The 17105-nt window shown below is 43.0% G+C and overlaps 1 protein-coding gene across 13 annotated transcripts in view; it reads right to left on the bottom strand.

The window, feature by feature from the left end:
- Nucleotides 1-16847, bottom strand: part of ARL15 (ADP ribosylation factor like GTPase 15) — a 1022750-nt gene extending 1005903 nt beyond the window's left edge. For 3 of the 13 annotated variants that reach the window (XM_029577353.1, XM_029577390.1, XM_029577437.1), the window contains exon 1: nt 15895-16092. In XM_029577353.1, the coding sequence (XP_029433213.1) occupies nt 15895-15897 (3 nt within the window). In that variant the 5' untranslated portion in view covers nt 15898-16092. The other 10 variants (XM_029577362.1, XM_029577449.1, XM_029577400.1 and 7 more) reach the window with 8 other exon arrangements.
- Nucleotides 16848-17105: the final 258 nt, after the last annotated feature.

Genomic DNA, 17105 nt, shown 5'->3' with positions numbered 1-17105 from the left:
CTAATAGGGCCATCAACATGCATTTGCATGTTGCGGGTGCTATTAGTTTCGGGGGGGGGGGGGGGTTGGACGCGCGTTTTCGACGCGCTATTACCCCTTACTGAATAAGGGGTAAAGCTAGGACGTCAAACGTGCGTCCAACTGCGGTTTAACAGTGCGCTGGAGCGCACTGTACTGTGTCGGCCTGTTTGTGACTTGAAGGGAAAGGTTAAAGCAAATTCAGGGGCAATAGAGTGATTGAACAATATTTTCCAATCTTTACACTGCATCTGTGTCTCCACATGAAGAGAATATTACAGAATTTCTAGAGTGTCTTAATCTACCTCGATTGTGAGATGACCAGAAAAAAACTGACAGCCCCTATTTCCCAGATGGAAATCCAGAATGCAGTTAAAGCTTTACCAAGTGGGAAATGTCCAGGACCGGATAGTTTTATAAGCAATCTCTCAAGGAAGTGATGCCCTTTTTTTCTTTTACTTTTTCAAAGGGTAGGAGAACAGACATGGCATTATTTGATATGCCTAATGCAACAATATTTCATTCATAAGAAGGGGAAAGATGCTTCTGAGTGTGGTTCTTACCAGCCTATTTCTTAGTTAAATTCTGATCTGAAGAATCTAGCGAAGGTATTGCAAAGCATTTGGAAGCTGTTTTACCTATTCTTATCCATAGGGTACAGACTGGGGTTGTACGAGGTAGGGTCTCTACAGTTAATACCAAGCAGCTCTTTAATGTCTTGAATACTGCCAAGCAAGGGGGGAGGGAAATCAGTCTGTGCTAGTTATCCCTCCTGGGATCCGCCATCTTGAGGGCTGCCAGGGTATTAGTGATTAGCACTGGCAGCTCCTCTGTGAAAAAGACACACCACTGCTACATCTGCCTCGTCCTCTGAGGAATCCTCTTGCTTCTGGGAAGAAGATGAGTCCATACCGGGAGAGCTTCCCCTGGACTCTGGAGTCCTCAAGGAACGCCCCGGGCTCATGAAGGGCCTGGGCTTTTTATGGGGTGGCCCCTGTCCTGTGGCTCATGAAGGGCCCGGGAGGGCTTGGTTGTTCTACATAGACTGTATGCTTGGTGCAATAACACAAAGTCTGCTGAAAAGCCACCAGGGGAGACCCAAGTCCTTTGGTTTCCCTTGGCTGCCCCTCGAAGAAGCCAGCGAGGTGGGGGCCTGAGCCCTTCCATACCTCAGGGATACCGCTTAACTGGAGCGTTGCTGCCTCAGCCTGTCCCCTCTCCTCCTTGCCTAGAGAGGGCTCACTGCCCAATTGAGCAGGGGGGGTAGGGGGGAGGCCTAGGATTATCCATGGGCAGTTGCGTGCTGCAGAGGGAACCTGCCACGGTCAGGAGCCTCTTGGTCCCACAGGCAGGATTGTCTCCTTCCCCTCAACATACCGCCAGCTTGCCAACGGACTGTTGACGGTAGTGCTTGCGAGCTTGCTGCAGAAAAACGCCCCCACTTGCAAAGGAGGACCTGCAACTGTAAGCTTTTGTACCGCAGCTCCGGAGCAAGAAGCACCTCGCACTCTTAGTTCTTACAAGCAACTTGCCTGCTTCACCGTTGCCTACTTTCTGTTTACCACTTTCTTCCTTTTAAAGACTTTTTCTACTCACTGCATTTCCAGCAGCGGGGGAGGGGCGGTGCCAGAGCTAAGCACTTGACCCTTAGGCTTCCCATCTCCCTGTGTGGAGGGGTGGGGAGTTCCTTACCAGGGCAGTTATTCCGGCCCTCACGAGGGAGATCACTGAAGGAGGCGGGGGGGGGGGGGGGGGGGGGGAGGCCAGACCACGACCTGGGAATTGAGGCTGACGGGGGAGGGGTCAAATTTCTTCAAGGAAAAACAAACCAAAAAAAAAAAGGTTATGATGTCAAACAGCACTCATCCGTTCCTGCCATGAGAGGAAACTACTGGGGACTGCCTCAGGCATGCCTCCCTTATAGGGGAAGTGATATCACAGCAAACAGCTTAAAGGCGTGTTTGTCTGTCTACACCAGCTATGGAGGAGGAAATCCCTATGATGAGGACTGGTCTAGCAGGGGGATAAGGATTGCACGATTTAAATATTAACAAATTTGGGGCCCCTTTCTGTAGGCAAAACTTAATTATTATACACTGAACTGTGGATTAAAAGGGTGATATTATACCTATTAATGCTGTACTATTTGAGAACAATGTATACTGAAAAAGATGTTAAATAAAAAGTTAAAAAAAAGAATTAGGACCTAAGAGGTGAATTAATAATTTTAATCTCAACTAATGAAGAGACTACTGTATGGCTTCATGAATTTTAATTCACTATGCTCCTGCTGGTAGCAATTTCAAGTTGGCTCAGCTGAAGGGCCTCTTTAGAAGTACTAAGCACATGTCAAATACAAGAGCAAGCATGAGGCTAGCACTGCCTGAGCAATATTACTGCTTTGATCAGGCTACGGAATACCTATTGATATTGCTTGACACTCAGAAGCATTCAATACCCTAAATCAAATTTTGACCACCCAATTGCCTGAAACTGGTTTATCAGGGGCAGTATTACACTGGTTTACATCATATCTTAAAAAAAAAAAATGAATGACAGGTGCAGCAAGGTAAGATGGCTTCAAACTGGTTTCAGATGTCTACAGGGGTACCAAAGGGCTCTGTCATATTGGCCAGACAATATTTATCTATCTCAGATTTGCTCCAAAATTCGCAGTGGATTACATTAAAAACATCCATAAACAGATCACGTGATGTGGTGGGCCTGACAAGCTGCTGCTGTCAGAGCTCCGGCTGCCACCCCTGCCTAATTTTCATTGTTTTGGAGCTTACTCGGTTCATTCGCTTCGCGTCGACCTGGGCTTCTTTGTGTGAAATCTCCCTGCTGTCTGACTTTCCAAAAACAAAAAATAATCGCGGGGCATTCCTATGGCTGCGAGATCCGCGCGAAAAGACAAAGACAAGCCTCAGATTTCACGGCCTAAGATGGCCGCTTCCCCGAAGATGGCCGACGTGCCTGCTGATGTCTCTCTGGAGCACAAAATATCCCACGCAGTTGTCAACGCCCTGGATATGCGACTCCACCAAATTTCGGAACAGATAGCCGAGGTGAGGGCATCATTCGTAGAAATTGACGGTCGGGTGGAACGAGTGGAAGGCCGCGTAGGGCTAGGGGAGGACGACATAAGTGCCCTGGAGACTCGGGTGATCGAATTAGAAAAGCAAGCGAAAGCCCATGAAGAAAAAATAGACGATCTTGAGAATCGTTCACGGAGAAACAATTTACGATTTGTGGGCATACCTGAGTCATTACCCAAATATGAATTGCCGCGGCTCTTGGAAGCATGGCTGTTGGGCTTGGTTCCCTCCCTTGCCTAGCCCTCGGGGGGCCTTATGGAACGGGCCCATAGGGTAGGCAGGAAGATGGACGGAGAAGGTGAACGAAGGCCGCGGGTCATTCTCACGAAGTTCTTACATTTTGCTCACAAAGAATTGGTACTACAGCATTACCGAAAAATGAGAGAATTTTTTTATGATTCCCATCGCATTTTAGTATTTCAGGACTTCTCACCGCGTGTTACCTTGATGAGAAAAGCTTTCAATGGAGTTTGCAGTGATTTGGCTAACAAGAAAATTCATTTTGTCTTAATGTATCCTGCGCGTCTACGCATTACCCATCAGGGGCAGCAAAAATATTTCACTGCGCCAGCGGAGGTTCAGGCGTATGTGGGAGGCCTCTCTCTTTTGGAACCGCCGGCTGCGCCATGATAGTCCTATCGCTGTGGATATAGTTTCTACTTGTATTTTCTGCTGATATTTCGAAACCAACAAAAATACCTTAATTTTGGCTTACTGCTATTGAGGATAACTCCTAGCGTGTAGCTTGTTGACTGATGCTGCGATCAGGGAAGTTCCCTGTTGTGTTTTGTTTTTTTTTTAATGTGTTTTTTTTTTTCCAGCTAAGCGCGCTACAGTGGACGGACATGTACCACTTTCCGGTTTTGGAATGGTTATCCCCACAGCGTTCAGCTAATGGAGGTGTTAGCTATTTTTTTTTTTTCTTATTTTTTGTCACCTTATTTTGCTTCCTCCATGGCATGACCAGCGGCTTAATTTGCCTAAGCCATATTGAACACAAGAGTTTGCTCTATAGCGGTTTTTCAGTTTTTTTTTCCAGTATAAAGGCGGGGTGGCAGCCGTACACATGGGTGTATCTGTGTGATCTCTACCCCCTTTAAGGGGATTGTTTGCCAATGGGGAGGGCAGTTTTTGTTCCTGGGCTGCGTTTTGGCTCGGGGATAGTGGGATTTTGGATTTTTATGCTTCTTCTCTGTGCCCCTTCGGGAACGGAGTTGAGACTTGGAAGAATTTTTGGGTTTGGGTGGGGGGGGGGGGGGGGTTTTGCAGAGAACCTCAGGGGTTTTGGGTACATAACAAGGGCACTGGTATGTATGATTTGGTTGTTTCCATATGCTAATTACTATTTGCTTATGCAGCTGCTTAGAGATGTGTTCCATCAGCGACAGTTCCTCCTCTTCTCGGCCCCATGGCGTTAGAGATGGTAACTTGGAACGTGGCGGGGTACTCCCATAAAGCGTGAGAAGGTACTGGCGAGGCTGGCCAAACTTCATGCTCATGTTACGTTTTTGCAAGAAACCCACATGCTTGACACAGAAGCTCGTAAGCTTCGCAAGAAATGGGTGGGACAAGTATTTTGTGCCAGCGGCTCGTCCAAGAGTAGGGGGGGGGGGTCGCTATCCTCATGCACAAAGCGACCACTTTTCAACTACAGACACAAGTGGTAGACCCGCAGGGTAGATTTATCATTCTCACAGGCATTTTGATGGGGTCTCGTATCACTCTGGTCTCGGTTTATGCCCCAAATTCTTATGATCACACCTTTTATACCACATTGTTATCACATCTCACTAAAATTGAGGACTCGCCTATGGTGATTGGGGGGGATTTTAATTTTGTTATTGACCCTCACTTAGATAGGCAACCGCCCCGGGGTGGTCACTCTATTAGCAATACTAAAGGCCCAAATTTTTTGTGTAGACACCTACAATTATTGGATTTATGGAGAGCTTTACACCCTGGGGAGAGGGATTTTACCCACCTGGCCAGGGCGCATGCGTCGCGCTCCCGGATAGATTACCTGCTTATCTCAGAGTCCCTCTTCTTCAGATTTACGGGGTCCACTATTGCCCCATTGCTGATTTCCGATCATTGTCCGGTGGTGGGCACTCTTGGTCAGCGGGTGGGGGGATCCCCGTCTCAATGGCGTCTGCCGGCTTTTTTGGCTACAGATCCCGAATTTCCGGCATTTCTTCTTAAGAAATGGCGAGAGTTCATACAGACTAATCAGCAACATTTGGCCCAGCCGATTCTGCTGTGGGAAACCACGAAATGTGTTTTGTGTGGGGAGATTATCAGCTATGTCAGCTTTAAAAAGAGGCGCATGGACCATGAAATCATTCTACTAGATAAACAGCTGAAGGAGCTTAAACGGCATATTACTAGTAAAGATGATCCAGTAAAATTGGCCCAATATCACGAGACTCGACAAGCTCTCAATAATTTAATACATGAGAGAGCAAAGAGAACACTGAGAGCCCAGCAGCTTCGTTTTTTTCGATTTGGAAATAAAACAGGGCGGCTTCTCGCCTCTCTTTTGAAGGCCCAAAACTCCTCCAAATTTATTGCCAATTTAAAGGACTCAGTAGGAGCCATTAAATCCACCTCTTCCGATATAGCGGATGTTTTTTCTGCCTACTATAGTAAGTTATATTCGGCGGAGCCAGTGGCAGACGCACATATTGTGGACTTTTTACGTGAGCTTCCCCTGCCGAGACTCCCTGAGGATCAGCAGGCGAAATTACAGCGCCCAATTGAACTCTCGGAGATTAGAGAGGCGATTGGGTGGCTCCCTGCTAATAAGGCTCCGGGCCCAGACGGACTGACCTCTGTTTTTTATAAATCCCTGAGGGATGAGATCCTGTCTGTCCTACAGGACGTCTTTGAAACCATGACAGACCAACAGGCTATGCCTGGTTCTATGCGGGTTGCCACTATTGTAGTGCTTCCGAAGGGGGGCAGGGATCCTCTGTTGGCATCGTCTTATAGGCCAATCTCTTTGTTAAATCTGGATATTAAGATTTTTGCGAAGATCTTGGCTAATAGATTGAGGCCGATCATGCCTTTATTGATAGCGCCCGACCAGGTGGGGTTTGTTGCGGGGAGACGATCAACCGTTAATATACACAAAGTATTGGCGGTTTTAGAGCGCTGTCAAACCTCCACGATACCAGAGCCTCTCTTAGTCACATGCGACGCTGAGAAGGCGTTTGACAGGGTCGCTTGGCCCTTCCTCAGACAGGTTTTGCTTAAGATGGGATTCCAGGGACGACTTTATGACTATATTACCTTATTGTACACGAATCCGTCTGCTCGGATTTTGGTCAATGGCTTACTGTCGGGAGAGTTCTACTTACACAGGGGAACTAGACAGGGTTGTCCCCTATCTCCCCTTTTGTTTATTCTGACAGTGGAGCCCCTGGTGTGGATGTTAAAGCTTGACTCTGAAGTCGCTGGTTTCTCGGTCCAGGGACAAAGGCTTCTTACCTTACTTTTTGCTGATGACATTCTGCTGTTACTCTCCCATGCTCGCACTGCTTTGCCGGCTGCTATAGCTGTTTTTCATAGGTATCAAAGGGTGTCTGGCTTTAAATTAAATTTAGATAAAACAGAGGCCTTGGACTTGGGAGGGAAGCTGCGAGACTCGTGGGTGGATTTACCTGTCAAGTGGGCCACCTCTATTATTAAGTATTTGGGAATTATTATACACCCCAACCCCAAGAAGTGGTATGGGTTAAATGTGATCCCTGCTATTGAGACGGCGGCAAAAACATTAGAGGGGTGGCACAATCTTCCATTGTCCCTTCAGGGTCGAATTGCGGTAATTAAGATGGTAATTGCTCCGCAAATACTATATAAATTACTTATGCTACCCTTTTTACTCCTTTCCAAAGATAATCAAAAACTCCAATTTATTTTACGCAAATTTATATGGCATTCCCGACGTGCACGGCTGGCGTATTCCACTCTGACTGCGCAGAGACAGCAGGGTGGATATGTCCTCCCCGACTTTGTTAAATATTCGTGGGCCGCGAATTTAAGATTTTTGGGGGACTGGCTGCTGGGCACTTCTGAATACACGGACCCAGATTTGATTCGGGCCGTGTGTGCACCGGGGGACCCTTTTTCTGTTTTACATCTATCGGTCCCGCAGTTTTCTCAACTTCATTTGGGGCATCAGCTAGTTCATACCATGCGAAAAGTATGGGGGATTACTAGGAGATTGTTGAGGCTCCCAACACATGTCTCCTCACACTCATCTGTGCGGTGGGGTATGCCGGAATCCCGAATCATACTATTCCCACGTCATGACTTTGCTATTTCCTCTAATTGGCTCCTGCATGAGGTTTTGGATCCCAATACGGGACAGATTTATACTTTTTCTCAATGTCAGGAGAAGTTGGAGTTTTACGCCTGCTCATTTCCTTCTTTATGGGCATTTGAAAGCAGCGGTAGCAAAAGCACTACAGGGGACAACAGGCACATCTCTCACAAACTCCACATATGACTCCTTGGTGGACTGTTTTAAATCCAGGAAGGGGTCATTGTCGTGTCTTTATCAGTTCTATCACTCAATCTCACCCCACTCTGTGTTTCAGGGGTTATTATTTAAGTGGTCGAGAGATTGTGGGGAAGCCTTGGAGGTACAAATGTTGCGAGAATGCTATCTTTCTATTGTTAAAATTACTAATAATACTGGGCTTCGTGAAATGCAACAACGTATCTTTCACCGTATTGTGTATTCACCGGCGAGAGCCCACCTGATGGGACGTATTGCTTCCTCCAACTGTTTAAAATGTGCTCATCCATCAGCTACATTGATCCACTGTCTGTGGGAGTGTCCACCGATAGCTGCCTTTTGGGAATGTATTCGGGATCAGATTAGTAGGATTCTACATGAGTCTATTCAATGGTCATGCTCGTTCTGTATCCTGAACAATGATATCGGGGAAGACAGCCTCAATGTGGACAACATTGGATTTGTTTCCAAGGCCTGTTTGATTGCCAAGAAATGTATATTATTGAAATGGATAGAGGAATATCCTCCCACGACAGCGGGATGGTCGGCTCTGATGATGGACTTATACCAAATGGAGTATGGTTCCTTATACAAATTTTTTCGGCCTCGAAAAAAAGTGCTCTTTCGAGAAATATGGGGACCATATTATAAAACTCTTACTTCTCATGCTCAATCTTTGGCTCCCCTGGATGAGCTCCACATGTTTTGACTTTACAACCCGGCTTATTGCTTCTCTTTTTTCTGGGAGTTGAGAGAGGTTCTAGACAACCAAACCAGACAATTTCTTTTGTTGTTTTTTTTTTTTTTATTTAGTGCTTATTGTTGTGATCGTTTGTTGTTTTTTGTATAGGAACTGAGGTTCTCTGCATGGGGGGGGAGCTGTTTTCCAAGGGTGGGGGGCGGACTGGGGACTGTGAGGGCCAGAATTTCTGAAGGGAAAAAAAAAAAAATGGTGTGATTTGTATAATTGTACTGTTATATGGCGATCTGTTTCAATTCTTCTTTTCATGCCACAATAAAGAAAGTTTAAAAAAAAAAAACATCCATAATAAGAGCACATACACAAAATCATCAACAAAAAAAAAAAAGTGCTCAATCCAGCAACGTTCCATCTAAGTGGGTTAAAAGCCTAAGAACAGTCTTCCTATCAAATCCAAATCCTGCGATAACTGTATGATCATAAAGAGATAGTATCACCATTAAACAAACAAATTAGTCTGCCAGCTCAAAAGCATCTTTAAAGAAGTGCAACCTAAGCTGTGTTTTGGGGTTTTTTTTTTTGGTTTGTTTTTTTTTTTTTTTTTTAATAGTTTAGGATAATCAATGGCACACAACAATGCTGGAAGCATTCCAAAAAACTGGACCCATGATAGAAATCTCTCTCATGAGCCTCAGTCAGGTGCACTAGTTTAAGTGACACTACCTCAAGAAGACCTTGATTACTGGACAACAACATATGAGAAGGCCAATAGATTCTCAAAGCAGAATTGGCACACAATGGTGCTTTATGTACTATCATGACCTTAAATTTACCTGCACTGCAACAGGAAGCCAATGACGCAACTGCAAAACAGGTGTGATTGATATTTAGAGCCAAACAGTTCTGGTTTGTTGGTTTTGGGTATTAGAAACTGGATATCATCAGCATAAATACATTTTTAACAGTAATAATTCCATATATGCCAACTCACCATACCAAACCAGTCAACTTAACAGTATCCTTTGCTCCCAATACAAATAGAATTTAAAGCTTGCATACAAGTTTGTTTACACACTTTCAATATCCTTTCCCACAATAGATTCCTTGAGTACTTGTTGCCACCTGTCAACATCTATTAATATATAAAGAAATATAAAACATGAATATGCCAAGAAACTGTTCATACTATGAATTCTATTAAGTTTCTCCATGGACTGTTACTCAGTGAAATTCTCTGTATTAGATAAAACCATGTTTAATTCAAGCAGATTTAAGACAGGAGAGAAAAAAATAACAGTGTTCAACCATTGGGTGCACCAAATCCAATTGATGTTGCTCATACATGTAACAACTAAAAAGAATATAATCTTCTAAACACACCAAGTAATTTCTATTACAAAATCAAATGCCAGATTATGGATGAATCATCCGATACTGAATTTTTATTTAGCTTGCCACATGTTCTTTGTATGGAATCTCTACACTCACACACCAGCAGGCAGAGCATCTAACACATGCACAGCAAAAAAGACAAATTAATCTACAGCATGCGACAGGTAACATCAAGCTGCAAAAACATGTTCAGTATGCAAGGGAACCACATACACCAATATACAAACTACAGCTAAGCATTTCAGCCTACCGCACAGCACTACAGCAGCGCAGGGACCACCACAATGTTCTGCATGGGGTTTCAGCAGTAAGTAGGGGAGAGCAGGGAGTTGCTCCATTTTCTGCACTATAGCACTGGAAAGATCCCAGTAGACAGAACCAACAAGGGAAAGAAGTGATTTAAGAATGTAACTGTCCTGCTCTGCTTGCTTGGATTGTTAGCCAGTCACTTACTGGTTTTTTTTTCCTTTTCAACACAAAGAAAACAAATATAAATTGTAAATGCTGCAAGCAAAGCTTATTTAAGGTGGTCTTAAACAGTATCCTTAAATTCCTGGCATATCCTAGCTACACAAAATGAGCACCAGTTACATGGGAAAGGGGCAGGGGAAATAGAGTTTCTCTTTTGTGCATTCCAGACAATACAGTGCTACACTCCTTTCCCAAGAGAACTAACAAGACCCCTCCCAAACACATATGCCTAAGAAAAAAAATGAAAAACAAAGCATGAAATAGAACTGTGTATTTATTTTTAAAAAAAAAAGGATTTTTTGTTTGCATATACAGGAGGGGACCATGTTATTTACCTTCTTACCTAACCCTACCCATTCCAGTGACATCCTTGGCCAGGATCCCCAGACTGCAGCTCCCTCCATAACAACAGTATATGTGCACCCTAAGTACAGCCAACAAGCATTAACAGTGAGCAAAGGCTGGAACTCCCTCAGTGTCTCAGGTGCTGTGAATCCTGCCACTGCAGTATTTCCAGCCCCGTGAAGCAAAAGCCAACCTGGATCTGCTGAGCCACTGAGTCAGCCCAGAAAAACTAGATTTTAGAAAGGAAGAATAAATAAAATATTTTCATATAAAAATAGCTTGTGCACATCTTAATTTAAAATGATATACAATAATGCACTGCAGATTGTGACAATCGCAATAATCATGCTGCAGATTTTGAAATACTTTCCAGAGAATCTATCCATAAACTTTCACCGAAAATCAGAGGCCATAAACTTATATAGAATAGATACAGAAAAACAGAAAAAGACACACACACACAGCACAATCACTTTGCTGGAATTCAACTGCCTGATACCATTTTACATCCAGAAAGATAAGAGTAACCAATAAACAATCAATTTTTCATCAGTGTATTGTAAACAAAATGTAATTAATACCACCCTCTATTCAGAGTGCTCACTTATGCGAGATGAGAAACCATTCCTTCTCCATACAGGTCCAAAATTATGCAACCCTATACCTGAGGCATTGTGTATTTCGACTGATGGTAACAAATATAAATATTAACTTAAAACCTGGATGTTTAAGAACATATCTTAGTATTAAAAAAGTTATGTAAAGAATGAATACATGATTTTTAATATTTTTATTTTGTTAAAATTATTTTAGAATGTCTCATTGTATATTATGTATGTATATTTTATTTTGTGAACCATTGTGGTCTTAATTTGGAACTACAGTATACAAAACACGTAAAAAAGCAAACACTCTACTGAAAGTTTGAGCTAACTCCCAAATTCTTTTCCAAAAATTGGAAGTTTGCTCATCGCTTAAGGTTCTTAGTTTCTCCCATACACTGGTCACAGGTGAAAGCCTTATCTGAAAAGGATGAGATTTGTAAGTGAGCATGCTTACTATCTATTGCCCCCATTTACTTAATATCTCTGTTCCTATTAAAAAAAAACAACACACAAAAAAAACGTATGAACCAGTGCTCTACACTAAACAAGTAAATGGATCAAATTCCTCTTTTCAGTAACTAAGGGGGTCATTTTCCAAAGCGATCACCTGTGCGAAAAGTCGCTTTTCGTGTGCGATCACTAACTGGGGGCATAGTCAGGGCTGGCGGTCAAGACCGGAACAGGAGGAGTCGGGGCGGTACTGGGGCGGACGCCGCGAAGACATCTCGGACAGCAAAAAGGTAAGAACCCTTTTCGCTACCAATTTCGCGTCCAATAGCACCATCTTTTATGATGGTGCTATTGGGTGCGAAAGCCCGCCCCCCTGTACCACCGCAATTCAAAGAGCCCAGCAGTATTAGAGAATCCAGGCCTAAGTGGCAATACTGATTACTTTGTTGAATAAATAGTTAAATGTGTATTTACTTTTTCCTCACAAATTTTAATTTGAAGTAACTTTTGCTGCAAGGACAAAATTCCTTATCACTGATCCTTTCTGAAAATGGAGACTCTCTGAAAAACAAGTTTGCTTTGCATAAAAGTTAAACTAACTAAAGAACATTCTGAAATCAGCCTAAAAATGAACTTTTCTCACTCGTTTCATAAGATATAAGATATGCCATACTGGGTAAGACCAAGGGTCCATCAAGCCCAGCATCCTGTGTCCAACAGTGGTATCTTACATAAGAAAACTAAATTTTATTATTTCCAAACTTGCAGTCCGTACAAAGTCACCCTAAGGTGACATCTCAATTTGAAATGGATTTTTAAAAAGTAAAGTAACTTGCTTCACTTGTAGACCAAGGGATAGAATGTAAGGGGGTAAATACAGCAGACTGAGGTGTCTCTTCCATGTTCCTCATAAATGTTTTCCACAAAGGTATTAAATTAGTCCACTTTTTTTTTTTTTTTTTTTTTTTTTTTTAACGGACCTTTATTTCTTAGATATTCCTAAAAATTAAAAAAAAAAAAAAAGAGAACCCTGGTTTTAATTGGAATCCCAGCCTCTTTATACCTATACCCACTCTACGGCACTTTTATCAGGGTTGGAGATGAAGGGTGGAGGGGCTGCCAGTCAAGCAGTCTGAGCAGCTGTAAGCCTCCATCTATCTCTTCAGTGCTTTACAACAGATATTACAGAATATATGCTAAAGGCTGTCTGCTTCTAATGATCTCACATCTTCCCACAATTTTCCAGCTGAGCTAAAAATGTTCCCATCTGGATAACAACTATAAGAATGCCAGAAGCTCCTGCAGGTTTCCCACTGCTTAAAGTTCCCCACATGCTGTGTTACCTCTGCCTTGGACAAAAAGCATTTAAGAGTTAAAACAGACCCTACTTTCTTTGAGTAGATTCTTAGTAACTGTGAGAAGCAGGTTAATTTCCTATGGAAACTTTCTAAATAACAAAAATTCCTCTGTTGGCATGGGATCCAGTGGCCATTAGTGCTGTACTGTCTTGTCCCAGAGGTTTACATAAATTGTATAAACTCTACCTTAACCAAACGCAGTCTTTCCTGTGATATTCTGATCTGAAAACCTCCTTCTGAAACCAACATACATGGTAAGAAGCAAATTTTTATTTATTTACTTTATTTAACAGTTTTTTATACCGACCTTCATAGTAATAACCATATCGGATCGGTTTACATTTAACAGGGAATAACTGGAGTAACAATTCAAATGTACTAAACATGGGTGGCACATGCCGGTCTTTTTATTTTCTTTTATAAATTCACAATTTTTTTTTAACTTTAACTTCAAATTTTACTTATCAGAAAAAAAAAAAAAAAAAGTACAAGAATTCAAGAAAAAAAAAACATAAAATGTTTACTTTATCAAACCAAAAGCTAATAATTCTAAACCTACAAAAACTACAGTCTGAATTCAAACTATTAAATTATATACAAATGTATTCATATCGCCATAAACATAAGTTACTCACTTTGTCAGTGTATCAATCACCACCACTTCACTCATATTTTACACCTTCCAATTCCACCATGCTTTCTCAGTAATAAGGTTACCTTGTTTCCAGAACACTCCAGTTTTTTTAATTGTTGCAAATGGATCTGGCCTTAAGGATTATTACAGAATGTCAACTACATGTAACCTAGAGCCACTAAAGCAAATAAATCTCATGAATATTAATTGTGACAATCCTTAAACACAGACCTGGTTGTGAAGCTACTCAAGAATTAAAGTTTGTCATAGAACTGCTCTGAAAAAGTAAGTTCTAATCCATTTGGCCCTACATCTTGAACAAGTTTCAATCTCCAACATTTCATCTAACAGGTACCTAAAAGCCAATTCCTTAAGTGGGCATCATAGCCCTCTTCAAGAAAAAAAATAAAAGTTAACTAAAAGGGCAAGAGAATCAATTAACAAAAATATCCATGACACGCTCACCATCAATCATGGTCCCTATTCTGAGAAATTCAAAGATGTGCAAAAATCATGAACAGGAATAAACCTTCATGAGACATAACCCCAAAAAGTTTTTTGCAGCTGTAGCAACATGAGAAAAAAATAATGTAGACCAAATGTTTGTGAAAATTAGGCACTTACACTACTCAAAAATTTGCAGAATCAAAATGCTAAGTTAGGTTCCTCAGGAAAAAAAATTTGATGGCATTAATTAAAAAAACACTAAGTAGAAAAAACATTGCATCCTCTATTTCAGCAAGCAATATGTGCTAATAAAAACATTCGAGCCTAGAAAACAATGAACATATCTTCGTATCTTTCTAAATACTGAAATTTCATAACAGCACCAGGTGTGCTATTATCTTAGGGCAAGATGTACCAAATGTTTAGTACATCTAGTCATAGAAGGTACAACAAAGGAGGAAGTGAAACTCGGGTACCTGCATGGATGCATGCTTTCCAAAGTCACTCTATTGAAAATTACCAGAATTTCATCTGGTTCCAGTCATTATCAACAGCACAGTCAGGCCGATACAGTAAAGTGTGCAGGAAAACACTTTCCTAACATGTGCCCCGCGACCACTCCTGGGCATGCGATACTGTATTTAAATGAGGGGGGGGTCACGCTAAAAAGGAGGCGCTAGGGACAATAGCACGCCCCTAGCGCCTCCTTAACAGCAGAAGCCCAGGAGAGCTGCCTATCAGCGGGTTTGGAAAATGGACGCTCAATTTTTATGAGCATCCGTTTTTCTAAGCTGCGCACAGCTACAGGTTAGGAAATGGACACTCATAAAACTGAGCATGTGTGTTCCTATCCTGACCCGCCCGCCACATTTTCTTTTTTATTATTTTTTTTTTAACCTTTTCACCACGATATTAAGTCAGATATTAAGTCAGTATTTTCTGCTTTTCTGTACATTTTTTCAGGCTGCTCAGAAATTAATGTCTGCCCTTGGGCATGCGCTAATTTCTGAGCATAAAATGTGCGGAATCGGGCGCATATTTTTTTTTCTGTATCCTGGGCAAATAGCTAATAAACTCATCAACATGCATTTGCATATGATGAGTGCTATTAGTTGAGGGGGGTTAGGACACTTGTTTCGGATGTGCTAAACCCTTATTGTACAAGAGGTAGTGGACGCGCAATCCAATACAGGTGTCCAATTTACTGTATCAGCGTGAATGTACAAACACAGTGAACAAACCCCCCAGCACTTGGATTCAGTCGGTGCACATCAGAAAGTTATCATGGCTATGGCTAAACAGATATAAACCAAACTCTATGCACTTTTACACATACTGAAAGCACCAGTTGAGGACATTAACTAGTAAAGAATGAATAGAAAATTAACTGGCATATTATAAAGTATTTTAAGTTACACATTTTTCATATGCCTTACTTACATTTTTTATTATACTGTCCTTTACTGCAAAATTAAGCAAAGTTTATAGGCCAGGGCCATGGCTCAGGTAATAGCACTGTGGCAAAGGGATCCAAGTTCAGATTCCATCTGTTAAACTGGAACTACCTGGGAAGTTGGTACGCTCAAACCCAGAAATGGAAAAAAAAAGTCAGGTTCTACTACTATAGCTGAACCTACCAGCCAAAGAGCAAACCTGAGAGTCCACCTCAAAGGAGGCACCACTCCAGCTCTCAGGCCAGAGTTGCTCAAGTGGGAAAGAAAACGGGTATATAGTAAATACGGTGGGCAAAATGAGGGGATCAAACAAACAAAAATAGCCAAAATCTCTAACGCACAACACAAAATAAATGCTAGAATATCCTTGCAAATGGCCAATATAAGAAAAACTATCCTTCACCATTAACCGAAGGACTGCTGCTGTCTGCTCTTCTCACTTCATTGTAAAGCAATGACGCTACTTCAAGCCTTCTCGAGTAAAGCGTCCTCTACAGCAGGTGTGTGCAGAACGGTCGGCTCCACAACGCCCTGAACGAATCCAGCCAATCACATTCAAGCGTGGAGTGGGGCAGCGTGTGAGCCCAGGCCCCTGTTATAACGCTTCCCGACTGCAAAGGCGAAGACACAAGTCAAAAGCTCCCTTATTTGTACCAGACCGTACAAGGTGTTGCACCTTAAAGCTGAAGCCTACGAAAGGAAGCAACAAGGTGAGCCCTATAGCTCACCTTCCCTAAATGCAGTCAGGGGAGCTAAGGCTACCCCGGAGTGAGCCAAGTGTTATTTGTGAGGTGAGAAGGAGCACTGCGGGGGCACCGGCGGCCGGGCTCCTATCTCCAGCCATCTAATGGCAGCGCCAGGGCGCGCCATGCCTTCACCCTTCCCCTCATCGGCCCTTAATGGCCCTGTTCAATCTGATAAGCGGCTGAAATACTCCGCTTTATTGCCTGGAGCTCAGGCGCTGAGGCGGGAGGGGTAGAGGAGTGGAGGCAGAGCTGAGGGGGTGGGGAGAGGTCCGGCGGCGCAGAAGAGAGGTCGGAAGACTCACCAAGTAATCCATGGACTCATGTAGCGAACCGGGCAGACTCCTGCCAGCCGCTGCGCAGCGAAGCCGGGGCTCTCCGCGCCCTTTCTCGAGTGGGGAGAGGAGGGGCTGGCAAAACGGATCCGCGTGGAGACCGTGCACCCAGGTGTTAGTGTCAGCGGGTTCCGGGCTGGAGAACACAGCTATCGCTCCTCTTACTCCGCTCACAGCGCTACAGGAACAGAAAGCGCACCCGCCCCCCAACACAGAGCAAGTCACGTGACCGGACAGCCGTGGCGCGGGGCGGCCATTTTACTTCTGGGCAAACGGCTAGCGGGATCAATGGGACTAGAAAGAACCGAAAACAAAACTAAAAGTAGGATGCTCTATCTATATCAACTGACTACACCCTTATAAGAATAACACACAATATTTTTAAAGCATATTTCTGGCAATCCGGTTTTTGCTACTTAATGTTTTGAGATTTAAATAAGTGTAATGTTTCTGTATTGTTTTACTTTTCTGTCCAAGGAGATTTCATAGGCCAACGGCCCGAAGGGAGTAATCTTATTGTGTGTCTTCTGGAGTGA

The sequence above is a fragment of the Rhinatrema bivittatum genome, chromosome 1 (genome assembly GCF_901001135.1).
Source record: "Rhinatrema bivittatum chromosome 1, aRhiBiv1.1, whole genome shotgun sequence".
Taxonomy (NCBI): domain Eukaryota; kingdom Metazoa; phylum Chordata; class Amphibia; order Gymnophiona; family Rhinatrematidae; genus Rhinatrema; species Rhinatrema bivittatum.
This window is presented reverse-complemented; position numbering and strand designations above follow the sequence as displayed.